Source organism: Condylostylus longicornis, unplaced genomic scaffold (assembly GCF_029603195.1).
Source record: "Condylostylus longicornis isolate FDR11 unplaced genomic scaffold, ASM2960319v2 ptg000005l, whole genome shotgun sequence".
NCBI classification, from domain to species: domain Eukaryota; kingdom Metazoa; phylum Arthropoda; class Insecta; order Diptera; family Dolichopodidae; genus Condylostylus; species Condylostylus longicornis.
Window position 1 is genome coordinate 3,071,899 of NW_026577974.1, and position 19,461 is coordinate 3,091,359.

The 19,461-nt window shown below is 25.4% G+C and overlaps 2 protein-coding genes and 2 non-coding genes across 13 annotated transcripts; 1 reads left to right on the plus strand and 3 right to left on the minus strand.

Moving 5' to 3' along the window:
* Nucleotides 1-229: 229 nt before the first annotated feature.
* On the minus strand, nt 230-8,833 carry LOC129615556 (sepiapterin reductase). 4 transcript variants are annotated; one of them, XR_008697467.1, is made up of 7 exons: nt 8,621-8,833; nt 7,720-8,547; nt 5,101-5,174; nt 4,964-5,032; nt 4,703-4,792; nt 4,333-4,406; nt 4,066-4,259 (listed from the first exon to the last, which is right to left on the minus strand). XR_008697467.1 is itself a non-coding variant. In XM_055530822.1 (3 exons), the coding sequence occupies exon 2, from the start codon at nt 8,529-8,531 to the stop codon at nt 7,734-7,736; it is 798 nt and encodes a 265-aa protein (XP_055386797.1). In that variant the 5' UTR covers nt 8,532-8,547; nt 8,621-8,833; the 3' UTR covers nt 230-256; nt 7,720-7,733. The 4 variants fall into 4 exon arrangements, 3 of the variants coding, with proteins under 3 accessions (XP_055386797.1, XP_055386792.1, XP_055386780.1); XM_055530822.1 differs by lacking the exons at nt 4,066-4,259; nt 4,333-4,406; nt 4,703-4,792; nt 4,964-5,032; nt 5,101-5,174 and adding an exon at nt 230-256; XM_055530817.1 differs by lacking the exons at nt 4,066-4,259; nt 4,333-4,406; nt 4,703-4,792; nt 4,964-5,032; nt 5,101-5,174 and adding an exon at nt 7,349-7,506.
* A 516-nt stretch (nt 8,834-9,349) lies between these two features.
* Nucleotides 9,350-9,421, minus strand: Trnam-cau (transfer RNA methionine (anticodon CAU)). The gene has a single exon. It is a non-coding gene; the product is annotated as a tRNA-Met (tRNA).
* Nucleotides 9,422-10,818: 1,397 nt separating this feature from the next.
* Nucleotides 10,819-17,284, plus strand: LOC129615510 (ATP-dependent RNA helicase vasa). Of its 7 annotated transcripts, none has more exons than XM_055530775.1 (11): nt 10,819-10,948; nt 11,010-11,124; nt 12,542-12,742; nt 13,463-13,491; nt 13,659-13,785; nt 13,874-13,996; nt 14,114-14,445; nt 14,506-14,691; nt 14,954-15,064; nt 15,240-16,181; nt 16,305-16,493. In XM_055530775.1, the coding sequence occupies exons 4-11, from the start codon at nt 13,465-13,467 to the stop codon at nt 16,368-16,370; spliced, it is 1,914 nt and encodes a 637-aa protein (XP_055386750.1). In that variant the 5' UTR covers nt 10,819-10,948; nt 11,010-11,124; nt 12,542-12,742; nt 13,463-13,464; the 3' UTR covers nt 16,371-16,493. The 7 variants fall into 7 exon arrangements, 6 of the variants coding, with proteins under 6 accessions (XP_055386750.1, XP_055386745.1, XP_055386759.1 ...); XM_055530770.1 differs by having other exon boundaries at nt 12,542-12,738; XM_055530772.1 differs by having other exon boundaries at nt 10,916-10,940; nt 12,542-12,738.
* On the minus strand, nt 12,262-12,333 carry Trnam-cau (transfer RNA methionine (anticodon CAU)). The gene has a single exon. It is a non-coding gene; the product is annotated as a tRNA-Met (tRNA).
* Nucleotides 17,285-19,461: the final 2,177 nt, after the last annotated feature.

Genomic DNA, 19,461 nt, shown 5'->3' on the forward strand with positions numbered 1-19,461 from the left:
TTTTACATTTTATACTTCTCTCAATTGATTCTGAAATTGTATAAAAAATACTGCATAATTGGCTAACATTCCCATCATCTGAAATATGTAAATAATTCTGTATAACTGTAATATTTTTGTATTATAAAATGACTGATAAATTTCATAAAAAAAAAAAAACATTTACCGATCGAATGAAGGCACAATCAACAACAGGAAATCCACATGCATCGAATATAATTTGCTCATGTTTTAATTGTAGAGAAAAATTCTGTAACTAGAAAAAAAAGTAAAGAACATATTACCATACCATACAAAATTCAAATTCATATATTGACGATTTTTCTGTCATAGAGAGAGCATTTAAGTGAGCAAAGAGAAATAATATTTTAATTTAAATTTCACTTTATAAAAATTATATATTGTAGATAATTTTATGGCTCAATTTCTTTAAATATTTGTTATGAATAATCAGTAGAGCTAAAACTGCGATAGAAGAGATTCTATATGCATACAAAATGGCAATGTAAAATGATGCAAGAAAAAGTAATCTTTACCTGAATAGAAGTTCTCAAACTATCTACTTCCCTGTTAATTTTATGTAATATTTTTTGAATTTCATTTGCCTAAAATGATTAAAGAAATAACTAAATATGAAAAAAATATATGAAATGTTTATTTCAATTTAACTTCATCCATACAATTCCAGGAAGCAAATAAAATGATCACAAAATTAATATAAACTGGTAGCAAAATAAAATACTCTGAAAGTTTTAATATGATAAATATTGAATAAAATTCCAAAAACATTTTAATAAAACTGTTACCAATCCCAAATTTAAGTTTTAAAAACACCCAATAACTCCAATAAAAATTTGCATAAATTATTACACAACATTTTATTGTATTCGTTAATAATGACATTCCATGTCCAATCAAAAAATTTCTTGACATTTCATAGATATCATGATAACGTAATTGTAATTCTTTTATTTCATTAAGTAAAATTTTATTATAATTATAATTTTTTCCAGTAATTTCATATTGAATTAAAGAAATTTTAATTAATTTTTTTAAATCACAATTTAAATCACATAATTCTATTCGTATTACTTCAAAATACATAAAAAATTGCATATGCCTCAGGCGCATTATTAAAAGAGATGCCGTAAATGAATACCAAAATTCTCTCCATTGTGGATCATGAACAGTAGAAAAATAAAGGTATTCATATACAAATAGAAAAAAACAATATAAATGAAAAATTATAAGAAAATTACGATATTTTATTATTTGATTTTTAAATTTAAGTTCATTTTTATTTTGTAATTTTATATTTTGTAATAGAAAAAACATTTTCCAAAATTCATAAATGAAATTTTTCCTTAATAATGATTCAATTAATGACGTATAATGGGCTAATGTTAGCCAAAAAAATTTACTAATGTCATTAAAATTACCAAAGAGTGTTTCAATATTTAAAATATTATCACGATTAAGAAAAATTCTACCATTATTTAAACAAAATATGTTAACTAGAAAAATTGACCATAAAATCAATAATTTCGTTTTAACATTTTGATATTTTTGCGAAAATGCAACCGGACAAAATCCAAGTATTTGGAATATATAAAGATGTAATCGAATAATAAGAACCATTTTCTACTTTATAATTTTATAGTTGAAGCAATGCGATCATACGAGTATTTTTTTTTTACATTTATTCGAGTCTTAATATTCATCGTAATAAAATGAAATTCAAGTTTTCTTATAAAAAAAAAAAATTAATTACATTATTCTGTTCTACTTATCATAATTATGGAGTCAATATTAATTCTATATATAAAAATTATTGAATTTTTGCGTGCAACATAAGAAGTATTGTGAATTCAAATTGTATTACACTGTCATTTAGAATAAAAGCGCTCACATATGTAGCTACTGTAGTATTTGCTACAAATTCCGTGAACATGTTCAGGGATATTTGAAAAATTTTGTGTTTAAACTATATTTTAAATATGAATTCAGCACATACATGCACATTATTTATAATAAATTATGATATAAATATTATTTTCTAATACAATCTGCTCAAATCACATCTAAGCTGATTTGGAGTTATGTGCTCACTGGTGGAGATAGCATCTACAAACAGAGTAATGCTCATATGATTGACGGTATTAGACGTATCGTTCTGCTTGAGGATGAATCAAATCTTTGCTGTTCCTTCCATTTTGCTCAATGAAATTCTCCTCACAGCTGTTTGGAATTAATCGAAATCGAGTACGTGGTATATTGGCTTCTTTGCTTGCACACACTGCTCAAATACTGAGGCTTCCTTCTGTGCAGATTCTGACGGGACTGTGAAGAAGCGGCTAAGCAATTCCCTGAGTGATATCTCATGGTATTTACCTACTTGAAACCGGGGCAGTTTAAGTGGGATATATGAGGGCTACAATAAGCCATGGCTGGCTGCGGTGGTCGGAGTTAAGGAATTTTTTGTCCATACCTGTCTTCAGCGATCTACAATCTACCAAAGGATATTACTCATAGGTACAACATTAAATTATTACTTGTTTATACTTCCTTTATAAATGTAAAACAAAATCTATTGTTACCTGCATTAAAACTCTCAGACTGTCTCCTTTTACAATGATTTTATGTACATTTTTTTGAACTTGAATTGCCTAAAAATTAAATAAGGATATCAAATAAATATAGAAATTATAAATATATTATTTAATTTCAATTAACTTCATCCATACAATTGCAGGAACCAAATAAAACAACCATTAAAGTAATTGAAACTGGTAATAAAATGAAATTTCCTTAAAAAATTTACAAGATTTAAATAATTTTTTATTGAAAAAACCTGGAATAAATATTATATAAATTTTAATTTACCAATTCCAAATTTAAATTGAATGAATATCCAATAACTCCAATATAAATTCGAAATAATTATAGTACAACTATTTAATATGTTTGTTAATACAGATAATCCATGTCCAGTCATAAAATTTTTCGACATTTCATAAATTTTATGATAACGTAATTGTAATTCTTTTATTTCATTAAGTAAAATTTTATTATAATTATAATTTTTTCTAGTAATTTCATATTGAATTAAAGAAATTTTAATTAATTTTTTTAAATCACAATTTAAATCACATAATTCTATTCGTATAACTTCAAAATACATAAAAAATTGCATATGCCTCAGACGCATTATTAAAAGTTGTGGGGTAAATGAGTGCCAATATTTTTTTAATTTACGATCTGTGATTATTGATATTAAAAAATATTCATATACTATTATAAAAATCCAATATAAATTAAATATAATAAAAAATTTACGATATTTTATTATTTGAGTTTTAAATTTTTGATTTTGATTTTGTTTTTTACATTTTAAATTTTGTAATAAAAAATAAATTTTCCAAAATTCATAAATAAATCTTTTTTTTATTAATGATTCTATTAGAGTCGTATAATGGGCTAATGTTAACCAAAAAAATTTTATTAAATCATTAAAATTACTGAAAATATTTTCAATATTTAAAATATTTTCACGATTAAAAAATATTATGGAATTATTTAAAAGAAAAAAATTAATTTGAATAATTGACCAAAAAATCAATAACTTTGTTTTAACATTTTGATATTTTTGCGAAAATACAACCGGACAAAATCCAAGTATTTGGAAAATATAAAGATGTAATCGTATTATAAAAACCATTTTTTATTATTATTAACTTTGAATTCATCCGAGTATATTGACGATTACCGAGTAATACAATTTTCTTTAATAAAATTATAATATTTTATAAGTATTGCAACATTAATCAAATCAAAATGTTAACTAATATTAAAAATTAATACTTATTTTAAATTAAAAAAAATAACAGAATTTTATGGGGCAATAGACAATATTTACATGTCATCAATTACATAAATTAGTCATTTACACAATAAAATTTAAATTTTCAGGAACGGAATCGGTTATTCTTAATACAATATCTTGTAGTATTACTGAAGAGACTTAAAAAAATTGACAATTTACCGTTAATTTTTTTTCAGCAGGTGAAGTTGAATGATGGTCAGCAAATGAATCTATTAAAATCCAAAGTCTTAAGCTGGAAAGAGTGCAATCTCGAACATAAGTGAATGGATTGATGAACACAAATCAAAGTTGGTTTAAATTAATTTACTTTTAATCCAATAATAAATTTTTAATATTTATCATTTTAATCCAATTTTTAAATTATTACGCCATTTAACTAAAAATAAAAAAAAATATTAGGTATTTTCAAATAAAAAAAAATAAAAAAAGTTTCAATTAAAAAATCTTACATAATTTAAACTTTTCTCAACTGATACTGAAATTGTATAAAAAATACTCCATAACTGGCTAAGGTTCCCATCATCTGAAATAAAAAAAATCGGTGTACAATGCATAATTTCGAATCCAACTAGGATATATTGTTAAAATGTTGTTAGTATATAAATAAACTGTGAAGAAATCGAATTATAAACACAGAAACAATCATGAATTCAACATAGTTCTAGAATTTCTTGCTGCCAGGTCCGGTAATGACAATTTTTTTTAAAACAATTACTTCACCAGTCTATTTAGGAAAATGCAATTGTTGCCATTATACTTTCAATGTTAAATATGAAAGGAAGCATCTTCAATAAAAAAATCTTTCAACATAGATTTTACCTTTCGAATAAATGCACAATCAACAATAGAAAATCCATATGCATCAATAATAATTTCTTCATGTTTTAATTGTAACGAGAAATTCTGCAACTGAAAATCAAAAAAAACTCATTAATCTGTTGATTGTAATTTTGAATTTGAATCTTAAAAATTAAAAATCTACTCCCATTTACTTGCACTTCGAAAGAAATGTTGAGAAGAGATCAACATTTCTTTCGCCCGTATAAGTGACATTATTTGAAAGTAACTCAAATATTTTACCTGCTTTGAAATTTTTAAACTATCTAAACCGAAAAAAATATTATGTACATTGAGTCCAACTTTGGTAGCCTTAAAAAATTTTAATTTTAAATATTCATGCATACAAAATTAATCTTCATTGTTTTTACAGTACTAACCTCATCCATGCAATTCCAGGAAGAAATCAAAACAATAACTATATTGATGAAAACTGGTGTTACAAGAAAATATTCTGCAAAAAAAGAAAAATGTTTTATAAATAAATTCAAACTTCAATAATTACGCATTTAATTTTACCAATTCCAAATGTAAATCTAAATAATACCCAATAACTCCAATAAAAATTTGCATAAAGTATTGTACAACTTTTAAATATATTCGTAAGAAGTGATAAACCATGACCAATCATAAAATTTCTTGACATTTCATAAATTTTATGATAACGTATTTGTAAATTTTTAATTTCTCTTTGTAAAATGTCATCGTAATTAATATTTCTCATTTTTTTGTTACACTCAATTAACGAAATTTTAATTAATTTTTTTAATTCATCATTTAAATCAATTAATTCAATTCGTATTACTTCAAAGCACATAAAAAATTGCATATGTCTAAAACGCATTATAACAACGGGTGCAGTAAATGCAAACCAATATTCTTTCCATTTATGATCACGAATCATTGAAATTAAAAGATATTCGTATATAATTATAAAAAGCCAAAATATATGAAAAATTAGGAAAAAATTACGATATTTCATTAATTGTTGTTTAATCTTCAATTCATTTTTTCCTTTAAATTTTAAATTTTGTAATAAAAAAAAAATCTCCCAAAATTTTGAAATAAATTTTTGTTTTAATAATGGTTCTATTAATGATGTATAATGAGATAGAGTTAACCAAAAAAATTTTAACATATCATTAAAATTGCCGAAGAGACTTTCAATATTCAAAATATTATCACGATTTAAAAAAATCATTGCATTAGTAAGAGTATGAAAATTAATTTGAAAAATTGTCCAAAATATTAATAAATTTCTTTTTAAATTATAGTTTTTTTGTGAAAATACCACTGGACAAAATCCAAGTATTTGAAATATATAAAGATGTAATCGAATTATGAGCACCATTTTATTTGATCGACCATAAAATTCCAAAACCATACAAGGAATTCGAGTACTCAGCAATTCATCGAAGTGTTAACGAATGTCCTAATAAACCAATTTAACTTTAAATATACGGAAAATGTTATTAAATTGAACCCATTCATTTCTTATCAGAATTTCAGTTAAATTAAATACAATGCCAATTTAATATTCATCAGATTTTAAGTATTGACGTAACAGTAATATAAAAGTACAAGTAAAATGTATAGGTCATCGATAAAATGTAATTAATCATTGGTGTGCAAGACCAACGCAAGTAATTTTCATTTAAAAGTCTTGTCACCTTTATTATTCACCTACTTCCGTTAATAATTCGTCCAGTACCTACATATTTTCTATTATTATTCAATATTAAATAAGAGAGTATGTAAGGAGCATAAAGACAGTTTGTTTTTCAACAATTTAACAAAATGTTCTGTAAAACCAATTACCGCGGAAGAGTAAAGAGAATAACAGCAAACTCTATTAAAATAGAGTCTGATAAAATTAGATTTTATACTACTGGAGCGTTTATTATACTTCTATTTACCAAAAGATGGCAATATTAATGCATTTAATAGTTTTCCTTAACGATAAGTCAAAAATAAGCATTGTGGAACGTATTTAGAATAGACATGAACCTATCATAACAAAATATTACAAAAATCACATATAGATGTCATTACCTCCAACGAGTAGGTATTTTTTTTTTAGCATAGACTGAAACCATTTACTGAAAAAACATTCTAAATAACATCGCGACATTATTCCAATTTACTAACAAGACAAATTAAAATTCAACACATTTTGAAAAATTGCTTGAGTTAATGAAGCTGAAGGATTCACTGCTTTAAGGAAATCCGTAAGATTGTAAAAAAAAAAAACTATTACAGACCAACATTTTGGAAATAAGATCTCCACTTCTTTATCATTTAATTGTTTGTTATTTCATGTTCAATGTCCAAAGTTGAGATTGAAAGAGAATCAAGATCCGGATAGGTAAATAGTATACGACATATTAATTTATTATTTACACATTTGATGCATTTCTAAAATAAAAATTTCAATCAAAAGTTCAATCGGATTAAAGTCAAAATTTCAATATCTTGAATTAGGTAGATATATCCGATTATCCGATCCAATTATTTTCTTTAAAACATTCCAAATTTTAAAATCTAGTTTCTTGTGAAATCTAAGCAAAATTTACAAATTTCGTTATCAATCAAAACTTTACACTCTCTATTTCCAGATTTAAAAACTGTTTTCAAATCTTAAAAAAATTACATGCTTCATAATTTAATATTAATTTAATGTGTGTATGTAAGAGGTATATCAAAGCACCAATTGTCTATCGTAATTGAATTTCAAATCAATATTAAAGTAAACAATGAATCCTGGCTTTTCGAAGCTCCCTTGTAGGCTGAAATATTTACATAGCAAAGAATTAATAAATTCGCAAAATATTATATACGTATATATCTCGTAGTATGATATCGATATTTAAGCAACATTAAAACTTTAGTTCTAAATATTTTGATACAATCTGATACAATGATGAGTATTACATAGCAAATAGCAATTATATAACATTATTTATATTTACATATTTAATAACTTTAAAATTATACATCACCTAATTCACTTATCTCAATCAAAATAGTCAATATGATCTCCAGATTTAAATTTTTTAGCTTCCAAAACATCTATAAACTTTTTTGTTGTTTGAATTGGTGTTAAAATTTCTTTTTTTGCTCTCATATTTCCAAACACTTCCTTTATATTATCATCACTTGATTTATTTTGTATTTCCAATGACATATCAGTATCAACTGGTCCAGGAGAATAATTTAATACAAGAATATTTGATTTTGAATCAATTGCTTCTTCGTTAGCCAAACATCGAAAATACATTTCTCGTGCAGCTTTACCTGAACAGTAAAATGTTAAACTATTAAATGGTTCTATTGCACATTTTGAAGTTATATTAATAATTATTTTTTCACATTTTGAAAACTTCTTTATAAATTGTGAATTTAAAGCTGCTACCGAGAAAACATTCAAATGAAAATATTCTGACCATTTCTGATTATCATTAAAATCTTTTGCTTTACAAGTTACATCACCTAATGAACCAACATTATGTATAATGATTGCTCTTTCAAAATTATCTGAACCAAAACAATTTCCAACTGAGTCACTTAATAAATTATCATAATCATTCGAATTTGCTTTAGTTAAATCCATAGGAATTACTTTCACTTTGATTTGCGGATTATTTTGTTCAATTTCATTTTTAGTTTTTTCTAAACCAGAAGCAGATCTAGCCACAAGCACTGCTAAAGAATTTTTTACGAATTTCTTACAACATTCAATCGCCATACATTTTCCGATTCCTTTTGATGCACCAGTTATTAAAAAATATGTTTTTTTAGTTGAGAGATCCATTCTAATAATTTAAAACCTACAATATATTGAAAACTTTAAACAAAAACTTAAAGTATTTAACAAATTAACAAGAAAATTAATTTACTTACTGTAAAAATCAAATATGTAATTTCTACAAAATAAAACAAATTTGAAGATTAGAGAGCGTGTACTTCCACACAAAAATCAATAAAAACCACTTGTTGACTAATCAGATGACTATTTACAACTATAATAAGTTTTCGCTTTAAAATTTGTGCTCACTCAAGTAGAAAAAAGTAACAAACAAAAACAAATTTTGTAGGTAATCAGAATGGGGATTTAAAGAAACTAGCTGTTGATTTTAGGCACCAATACATAAATTTTATGTCAATGTCAAATTCAAGAATTAAATTTTAAAATGTTTTGCTTTGATTAAGAATTTTAATTCAGCATTAACAAAAAAAAAAGTTTAATTGCTTTTAAAATTTTTATACAAACATTCGTACATACATACACAAATTAGTAAAAAAAATGTTAAAATAATGTGAAATAAAGCGCAAGTCATAAATTAAAATTCCTGGTAGTGGTATCATATTTCGCTTAGATGTGAAGTATTCAATTGGAAAAAGGTTTACTATTATCGTTTATTTATGCTATAGTGCTGATATTGATAATGATAACCTTATCTTATTATGCATACATTCAAATAAACATAAGCATGAACTTATGGATATGTAGCTAGAAATATATAATTATATAGTTATGTATGTACATATTCTACTTGCTTTCCTAATTTTTAAAAATTCAAATTAAATTTTTCATTTAAATTTTTAAATATTTAAAAAAAAAAAAAAAGTTAGCAGAGCGTGGTTTCGATCCACGGACCTCTGGGTTATGGGCCCAGCACGCTTCCACTGCGCCACTCTGCTCACATAAATGTTGCGGTTCTGTGATAGGTTTTATTATCAGTGTTAAGTTTAACAGCATTGTTTTGAATGTTGAGCATCAAATATTTATATACTTATATTTACAAATGACATATAGAAAATTAAATGACGTATTAATAATATGTACCTATATCTTTTATTAGAAAACAAAAAAATATTAACCTAAGTGTTCACCAGATTTAATTTTGGACGTAATGCAGCTATGAACCTAAGTAAATTCTAGTTTCATATGCAACAAAAATATTTTATTTTTTTAGGTTAATTAGTACATTGCTTCTTTTGTTTTTAAACACTTTTGCGGGAGAAATTATAAGTAAAACTCACTTAAAAAGAGGAGTCACTTGAGAGTTGAAAACAATATGATATCTAATATAAATAAAAAAATTTTTTATCATTAAAAAAATCACTTAGGCCTTTTTATGTGTTTTTCTTTTGTGAGGTGTAGATCTCGGATCTTTATTCTTAAGTGCTAATCACTTAAGATTTTAATGTACAAATTCCCTATATTAAGTACATAGGCAAGCGGCAGGAAAACTTTAGGAGCAATATTTTGAACTACCACGAATTTAATTAAAGTATAATTTAATATATTCTCGTTACACAAATGACAATCTTATTATTTAATCTTATTATTTAATATTAATTTTGTAGAATATTGAAGAATAAATTATTTAATAATATATTTAATATTATTCAAGTATAGGAAAATATTAAAATAATACATTTGTTATATAAAAAATATTAATGTTTTTGAGTTTTTCAAAATATCTGTAACATTTTCCAGTAACAAATTATTCAATAACGCTATACGGACAGAGCATTATGATAAAGCTATATTATATTTGGTTTCCAAGAAAGCATAATATTCAAAAACTAATGTTTTGCATGTTTTGTAAAACATGTAAACCCAAAATATGAAAACGATTTCAAATTCAATTTTTCATTAAAAGTTGCGCGCAGGTTTTGATTTCATTACAGAGACGTTTTCTTTGAAAATCCTCGCTATTCGAAATCAATTGCTCTTAATATATTGTGAATTTTATTACAAAGAATCGTCAAAATAAATGGCAAATCAATCCTCTTTAAATAAGATTATCAAGGTTCAAGTGACATTGCTGGTGCGAATTTAAACACCGCCCGTAAACTTAAATTCCAACTTTACCTAAAGTAAATAACTTAAATTCTTAATTTACTGCTGACGGTTTTTTTTACATCATCTATTTCCATTTGTGTGACATTATATGCAAAATACTAAAGAGTTGAAATACTAAAGAGTCGCTGTTTTGTTTCGGGTTAACTACGAAAAGCGACCACAGATACTGCTTTGGTTCTGATTTTACAATTATATCACCCATCACTAATGTCAAACTTCAAAAATAATAAAAGCAAAAAATAAAATCAATTCTTTTAAATCGTGTGTTCCATTGTCAATTGTCAAAGCACCGTTAGAAAGTTAAATCCATTTCGTTTTTGTTAAAAATTTGCGCTCCTCTAAGGATTGGTATTGGTGTAAATTTTACAAAATTTCTAAAAGTTTAAAAAACAAGTAATCATTTATTACATATATTAGGAAAAAACAAAAGGATCTAGCAGTTGTGAATTAAAATAGAGTGAAACAAGAGCTTCCTTGTTGAGTACAATCAAAAGGGATAGAAGTTTCAAAAAATCCAATCCAGCAGCTTCAAGTAAGTGTAATATTCTGCCATTTATTGTATAATGTGGTATAAATATATTATGTGGTATAAATATGTGAATTTAATTATTTTTGCGGGAATATTTAATTTTGAAAACTAAACTTGCTAAGGATACAAATAATTACATGCATACATATCTACATACATATGTATGTATGTATAAATAGATGAACGTACATTACATGTATCCAGATAATTACAATGTATGTAGATATTAACATATGTATGTATGTATGTGCAAGCGTTAGAATAGTGATAAAATTACATTAAGTTCTAAGATTATTAATTTTGAAGTTAACTTTTTACGTGCAAAAGAATGTACATAATATATTGAACTAACAAAATTTAAAAATTATTGTAATATTGTAATAAATTGTTCTGTTTTCTAATTAATTGTAATTTTTCTCCATTGATGTCGGTATTACTATCAAGTGGTCTTGAGTTTTTCAATAACGGTTGATTTTAGCACTTGGATTGAAAGTACCAAAGTATCTAGGTATACATACATATATGTATAAGCACAAATTCGAATGAAAATGAGTAGGTAGAAAACCTACATTCCATATTACACATAAAATTATGTAAGTTATTGGGTTTTAGCTTACATATTTTATGGAAGAATGTTATTTGAATAATAATCCTGTTTCTGATCTCGATATTTCATTTATCTATATAAATAGTTATACATAGAATGGGTACCAACCACCTACATACATGCAAATCAAAAGTTCTATCATTGCACGTGGGAAATCTTTGTTTTATCTTAAAATACATATCTACTAATATCCTACTAGTGTAAAGAACAAAAAAAAAATATAATAAATTATTATCAAAGCACATTTGCCTATTCCGTAGCGTAAACAAATTCATTAAAAATTGTATTAAAAAATTATTTTTTATTATTTTTTGGATTTGTAACTTTAAAATGTAGATAATATAAAAATCTAGAATGTACACAAACATACATATGTATATTAGACTACAACGATAAATTTTTGAATTGAAGAGAAAAAAATTCTTTTTTGCTTAGATTTGCTTTTTGTTTTTTTGATTTTTTTAAATTCAAAACAGTGTTAATACTATTTATATTAAACAAAAAAAAAATGTTATTTAAAAAAAAAAAATTTATAGCAGAGCGTGGTTTCGATCCACGGACCTCTGGGTTATGGGCCCAGCACGCTTCCACTGCGCCACTCTGCTCACACAAATGTTGCTTTCCAAAAATTAGTTTTATTGTTTATAACACACTTAGTATGATAAAAAGTTTATAAACATTACATTAATGTTGGCAACAAAATGTCAAATTTTTTGTATACATAAAAGGTTGTCTATTCTTAAATTAGAAAAGTTTAAAAATTATTTATTTACACACTTTTAATTTTTATCTTTATTTTATTTATTTTTTTAGACAAAAGCGACTGCTTGGAAGATAGCTACGCCAAAGATCAAAAGCTCGAGCAGAAATCCAAATTAAAACCAAAAATTGTTTCTGTTGTGAAAGATATTGTTTTACATTATTAGTTTGTGAATCCGCCAAACCAAAAATCAACTAACGTATTGTGATTTAGAGCAACTTATTTACTAGAACCGCACGTACAAAATCAAGTAGGTATTATATTTATCATAACTTCACATTTCGATAGTAGAGTGAGCTATTAATAACACCTGCAAGTAATATGTGTAATATGTATAACGCAATATAGGTTCCTAATTTATATACCACATTAAATTATACAGAAATTTAATTAATAATATCTTAAAATTTTAGAAAGATCTAGTCATTTAAAAAAACTTTTAAGAAAATAATAAGTTTATTCGATTGTGAATTTAAGCTCACAAATATTTTTTACTCAATTTTTCTCTAATATTGTGCCAAAATAAGCCAGGTCTTTTAATTTTATAAAAAATTTCATTTCGTTATTGCTTTTTAAATCAATTTTTCTTCGATCCAACTCTTTGTAGGGACTTTAAACATTTTTGTTGTTAATGAAATCAAAAAAGTGGACAAAATATTGTTGGTAACCCTGTTCAAAATGTTTACAATATAACCATATGATATTATGATTTCTTGTTTATTTTTTTTTTTTTCATTTGTCAGCAAAATAACTTCATATGTATTTTAGTTTGTGGTTAAATTTTTGTTTTAGTTTGACGATTTTCATTTCGCGAAATCGTATTTTAAATTTCCAAGAAACAAAGATAAGCGTGATGATTTGAATAGATTCATATTTTTTTTTTGAAGATTGATTGTTTAAATATATCTAAATTGTTTTATTTGTTATAACGTTGTTACAAAACAATAAGTTTAAAATGTTTTTTTCTTCTCTAGCTATGGCTGATGAATGGGACGATGATATCGTAAGTATAGATTATTTATAAAGCCATTAATTCACTTTCTTTCAAAAGAATAAAATACTTACAATAACATATTGTTATTGTTTTGTTCAAAAAAAAAAATGTGAAGTACACAGCGAATTTCTGTATATACATACATATACAAATATATACCGCAATTTTTATTTTAGGATGCCGGTCAAAATTTCGTCGCAAAAAATTATGCGCTACCGAAAGTCGATGGAGAAGATAATGACTGGAACGATGATAATCCAGGAATATCCAATTTAGATGAAGCACAAGAAAAGAGTAATTTTGGTAAAATTAAACTTTAATTATTACGTCAACTTAATGACATTGTGGTATGTATTTGTTTCATTGAATATTTATGGTTTTCTTATTGAAGGTCATGGATCGAGAAGAGGACGTGGCGGGAAAAGTTTTGATAGAGGATATCGTGGTGGAAGACAGAATGGTTATGGTGAGAGAAATGGTTTTAATCATAGAAAAGGTGATGGTGATCGTAGCGGTTAGTAGCTAATAAATGTTTTAGTTTTTCTTTGTGTGATTTATGTTACTTCTGTGTAAAACAAATTTTTGTAAATTATTGCATTCTGTGCTATAGTCAACTGTTTAATATATTCAGATGGTGAATGGGGAAGTTCTGAAGGAGCAGATAATAGAAATGGAAGAAATTATAGTAGAGGCAGGAATAGAGATCAAGGTGAGGATGGAGATGGTCGCAGGGATAGAGATAGAGGTGGTGCAGGAAGAGGACGCTTACAAGATAGAGATCGTAATAATGGCGGTGGCTTTAACGAAGAAAGAAACAATTATCGAGATAAGAACAGTGATAATGCTGAAAAGAAGAAAGATTTATACATACCACCCGAGCCAACCGAAGATGAGAGTGAGATTTTTGGACAGGGCATTTCTTCAGGAATCAACTTTAGCAAATATGATTCCATTCCAGTTGAGGTACATTTTTCTTCTAATTAAATTTGAAGAATAAATTATATAGTAATAATTAATAAATAGGTTTCGGGCGATAGTCCTCCCAAAGCAATAAATACTTTTGAAGAAGCCGATCTTAAACCACTTATTATGGAAAATATCCGAAAATCAGGCTATACTAGACCGACTCCTATACAAAAAAATGGAATTCCAATTATAAAAGCGAGACGCGATTTAATGGCATGTGCCCAAACGGGTTCAGGGAAAACTGTAAGCGATTTAATTATATTATTTTCGAAAATAAACTTTTGTTGTTTTTTGGTTATATTAGTTTATTTTTGTTACTATTTTTAAATATTTTTAATCAAAATGAAAATTTATAAATAAAGTACGTATATTATGTATTTGTGTAAAGAAATAGCAATTACTGAATTTGAAAAATAAATTCTTTAAAACATAAAAGTTAGTTTTTTATATCTTTTTGAAGCAAAAACGTGCATAATAGTTAATTTTTTGTTTTGTTGTGTTTTAGGCTGCTTTCCTTCTTCCAATTATTCACGATCTCTTAGCAAACAATGAAGATTTAGATATAGGTAAACCTCATGCTCTTATCGTTTCGCCAACGAGAGAATTAACTATTCAGGTAACAATAAATTTTTATTTTAAACGAAATTTTGAAAAGAACCATATGAAAATACACTTTTTAACCCAATTCGAAAATTTGTACATAAGCTTTAATTTATGATAATTAATTATTTTATTTGATAGGATATTAATTTTATATAAAAGAAAAACGTTTTAAATTTTTTTGATTAAAGATTTTTGAGGAAGCTCGAAAATTTGCACGTGGTTCCTATTTAAAAATTTCTATTGTATATGGTGGAACAGGTGTAAAACATCAAGGTGATAATATTGCTAAAGGTTGCCATATTTTGGTAGCTACACCTGGGAGATTATTGGATTTTTGTGATCGAGGATTTATAACATTTGAAGATTGTCGTTATATTGTCCTTGATGAAGCAGATCGAATGTTGGATATGGGTTTTTTACCATCAGTCGAGAAAATTATGGAGAATCCAACAATAAGACCACAATCAGAACGTCATACTTTAATGTTTTCCGCCACATTCCCAACAGAAATTCAACATTTAGCTGGTCGATTTCTAAATAATTACATATTCTTAACAATAGGTATCGTTGGAGGTGCTTGCGCAGATGTTGAGCAAAATTTTTATGAAGTAACTAGATTTAGCAAACGTGCTAAATTAACTGATATACTAGATCAAAACGAAAATAATGCAAGAGGAACTATGGTTTTCGTTGAAACACAAAGAAATGCAGATTTCTTGGCATCTTTATTATCTGAAACAAAATATCCTACAACTTCAATCCATGGCGCCAGGCTGCAACGTGAACGTGAAATGGCTTTAAGAGACTTTAAAAGTGGAAAAATGTCCGTATTGATTGCTACTTCAGTAGCTGCTCGTGGTTTAGATATCAAAAATGTAGATCACGTAATTAATTATGATTTACCAAAAAGTATTGATGAATATGTACATCGAATTGGTCGAACAGGACGCGTGGGGAATAAAGGAAAAGCGACTAGCTTTTTTGATGCAGACCATGATGCAGCATTAGCACCCGATTTAGTAAAAATATTAGAGCAAGCCAATCAGGAAGTACCTGACTTCTTGAAAAGTGTTGGAGGAGGTGGGGGTTCATATAGATCAAATAATTTCGGAGGAAAAGATGTTCGCACGGTAAATAGTTTTTCTTTTTTTTAATTTTAAAATTTTTATATTCTAGTATTATGAGTGATACTATGTATAATTGAATAGTATTTGTATTTCTTACTGTATTTTCACACACTCTTTTGCTTTTAGATGGATACCCGTACTGGTATTAAAGCTGCTGTACCAGCGCCTCAAGAGCCAGAGGAAGATTGGTGAAACTACACTCATTTTAAATCGGAGACCATGAATTTTTTTTTTATTTTTGGAAAAAACTTATCAATTCTGAGAATTGATTTACATATAAATATGTATGTATAGAAATATATATAAATTTTTTAATATGGTTTGTATAATTTCTAAAAAAGTTAAGGCCATGGTGATGAAAAAATATTTCAACTGTTCAAGTTAAGTGTACCCCATGAAGTTTTTATACAACATAGAAGATGTTTTAGATTACACTTTCAAAAAAATTTCAGTTTATTATTACACGGTTATTTGGACTCAAATTACGTTTTTACAAAGTTCAAATACTTGTAAGCCTCACATATAAAAATTCGGCAAATCTAAAACAAATACATTTTGATTAAAATTGCTTAACCTTTACTTCCTTTTTCTCGATTGTTTCCTTTAGTTGAGTAAAAATTTGCTCTGTTCCAGCTTTTTTTTTAAATGTTAATTTTTTATTGATAATTATTTTTTAATATAATATGACATGTACCTATCTTAATTTCAACGTATTTTTGTTGAGATACTGATTTTGTTAATCTCATAAATCTATGGTATTCGCGAAGTATAAATTAGCGAATTAATTTGGAAATTAACAAGGCTATTTTAAATTCAAAACACCAACGTAATAAAGAGCAAAATGGCAACTCGTAAAAACTAATATAAAAAATTTACCACTTTTAGTTAAAACGCAAACCAATTGAAAATTTATTAATTTATTTCGAAATAAAAATTTTATTCAACTTATGGTGAATTACCTTTTTCAAATTTGTATTATATTGCAGAGTACACAATTGAATTACCAAATTTACCTTGTATGCAGCAATACGGTATTAATAAATTAATTTATAATTACATATTGTCCGTAAAGGAAGTTATTACATTTCGGGAATGAAGGTTAATCGCAATTGAAATTCATTCCTTTTGAGTTATTAGATGAATCGTTATTAATACCGTTATTGTTGATATCATGCAATACAAATATAGTACAAATAAAATATAAAAAAAAATCGTGAAGAAAAAATTCTAAAGTTTTTTTAAGTTAAGTAAAATATTTTAAAATTTAATTTACATCACCTAAAGAAGCTTACAACTTTGAGAAGGTACCTTACACCTTTTCAATTTAAATAAGAAGATTGAGAATCGGTATGTAGATATTAAAATTAGTTACAGAATTCTCATTTTTAATTTTTCTAGTTTTTACTTTTTTTTAGCATTCTAATTGTTTATAATTATAGTCAAAAAAAAAATTAAGTCCGGCGTAAGGTATTTGTTAAAATGTTACGCAAACAATAAATAGTTGGTTATAGAATTTTTTTGTTTTTGTAAGAAAATGTGTACATACTCAAATTTCAGTTCTGGTACTAATTTTTTTACTTTAATAGTTATAAGTTAATTTAATACAGAAAAAAACATATACTAATGGCTAATGCTAATGTTTATTTTCCACAAAATATCTTGTATGTCAAGAATATACACATAAGTATACAGGGATTGCGTAAAAGAAGTTGTGTTTGTTCTAGAAATAAGCAATAGTGCATAAAAATATTCCATCATATGTACATAGCAAAAGTTTACACACAAAAGAAAAAGCAGATATCATAAAATAAATAACATGTTACATAAAGTATGATTTTACATTTAATAAAATATGATATGAAAAGCGTGCTGATCATCATAAAAAATTTGTTTTTCGGTCCTTTTTAGTCACTTTTGTAGGGTAAAAGGTATTTTAATTGCGTGATAACTACTTATTTCTTAAAAACAAAAATTTGATTTTAGATTTGAAATTGAATTTATTGCTGTTTTGTAATTTTAGTGATGAAAAATTAAAAAAAGAAATAAATTATTTAATTTCCAAAATTATAATTTTTAATTAAAACGGTTGTACGGGTTTAATTACCCAATATATTAAATCTAGCTAAATAAAATTTGTATTTAGTTTAAACAAAACATTTTTTTAATGTAATTTAATTGTAATCTTAGTAATAATATTCAAAAACAAATTACGGAAATTCACAATTATTTTTATTATAATTAACTACTAATTACATATGTATATCTAAAAATTCCACAATTATTAGAATTTCTTCAAGAAATATTTCAATTAATTATTAATATTGACAAATAATTTGATCATAAAACGTTAATTTTAATATCTTATCTTCAATTAAAAATCTCAACATTTAATATTTTCTTTGAAAACAAGATTAACTAACAATATTTTCAGACGCTTGTATTGCTTATTTTCAATTTCATATACGATATTAATCGATGTGCTTAATGATCTAAGCAATAGTTGCCTGATAAATAAGATTAATAAATAAATATTATATGTATATAGTAAAATTTAATAAAATTCTATTTTCTAAAAAAATTTTTAATAGTTAAGATGAAAAAAGCTTTGTATTGTAATTACTAATTAATATTGTATACTAAGAATTTCATAGAAATATCATACTAAGAATTGATTTCTAAATTTTTCGAAAAATATTCTAATCAAATTTAGAAATATTTGTTTCGTAGTGAGAATAGCAAGCTTTTTGTAGCTTTTACATTTGAAGTATTGCAATGCATTATACAATCTAGATGTAAAATAAATACTTTTTATTATTTAAATTAGAAAATGGTTAAGATTAATTTGCCAATAAATTTAAATACTAATTAGATAGATTTGAATAATGTTGTTTTATGAGCAGATAGGTGACGTAGTGATGAGTTGATAGAGCATCCGCCTAGAAAGCGGTAAATTACTGGTCCGGGAGCAGTTCGAGGAGAAAATTTTAATTTTCCTTGACTCGTTTCTTTGCTCTATTAAAATTTCACAACGTATTAATTAATCTAAAATAAAAATACAAAAGCATAATAAAAATTTGTTAGTATTAATTTGGTTAATTTAGAAAAAAATCATTTTAATTAAATTGAATGATTCAAAGTTCTTTTAAATTTCAATCGTTTAATTCTAAAATCGTTTCGTCATAATGTTCCTTTTATAGTGTGTACGAACATTTCATATAATTTTATTTCCGTCATAAAAGTTACATTATTACTTCTAAAATATATCTATATTATAGGCATATAT

Coding starts and splice junctions, on each gene's coding strand:
- LOC129615556 (XM_055530822.1), bottom strand. CDS start 8,531: ATGGATCTCTCAACTAAAAAAACATATTTTTTAATAACTGGTGCATCA.
- LOC129615510 (XM_055530769.1), top strand. CDS start 13,444: ATGTTTTTTTCTTCTCTAGCTATGGCTGATGAATGGGACGATGATATC. Junction 13,492..13,658: donor ATGAATGGGACGATGATATC/GTAAGTATAGAT, acceptor TTTTTATTTTAG/GATGCCGGTCAAAATTTCGT. Junction 14,446..14,505: donor ATGATTCCATTCCAGTTGAG/GTACATTTTTCT, acceptor ATTAATAAATAG/GTTTCGGGCGATAGTCCTCC.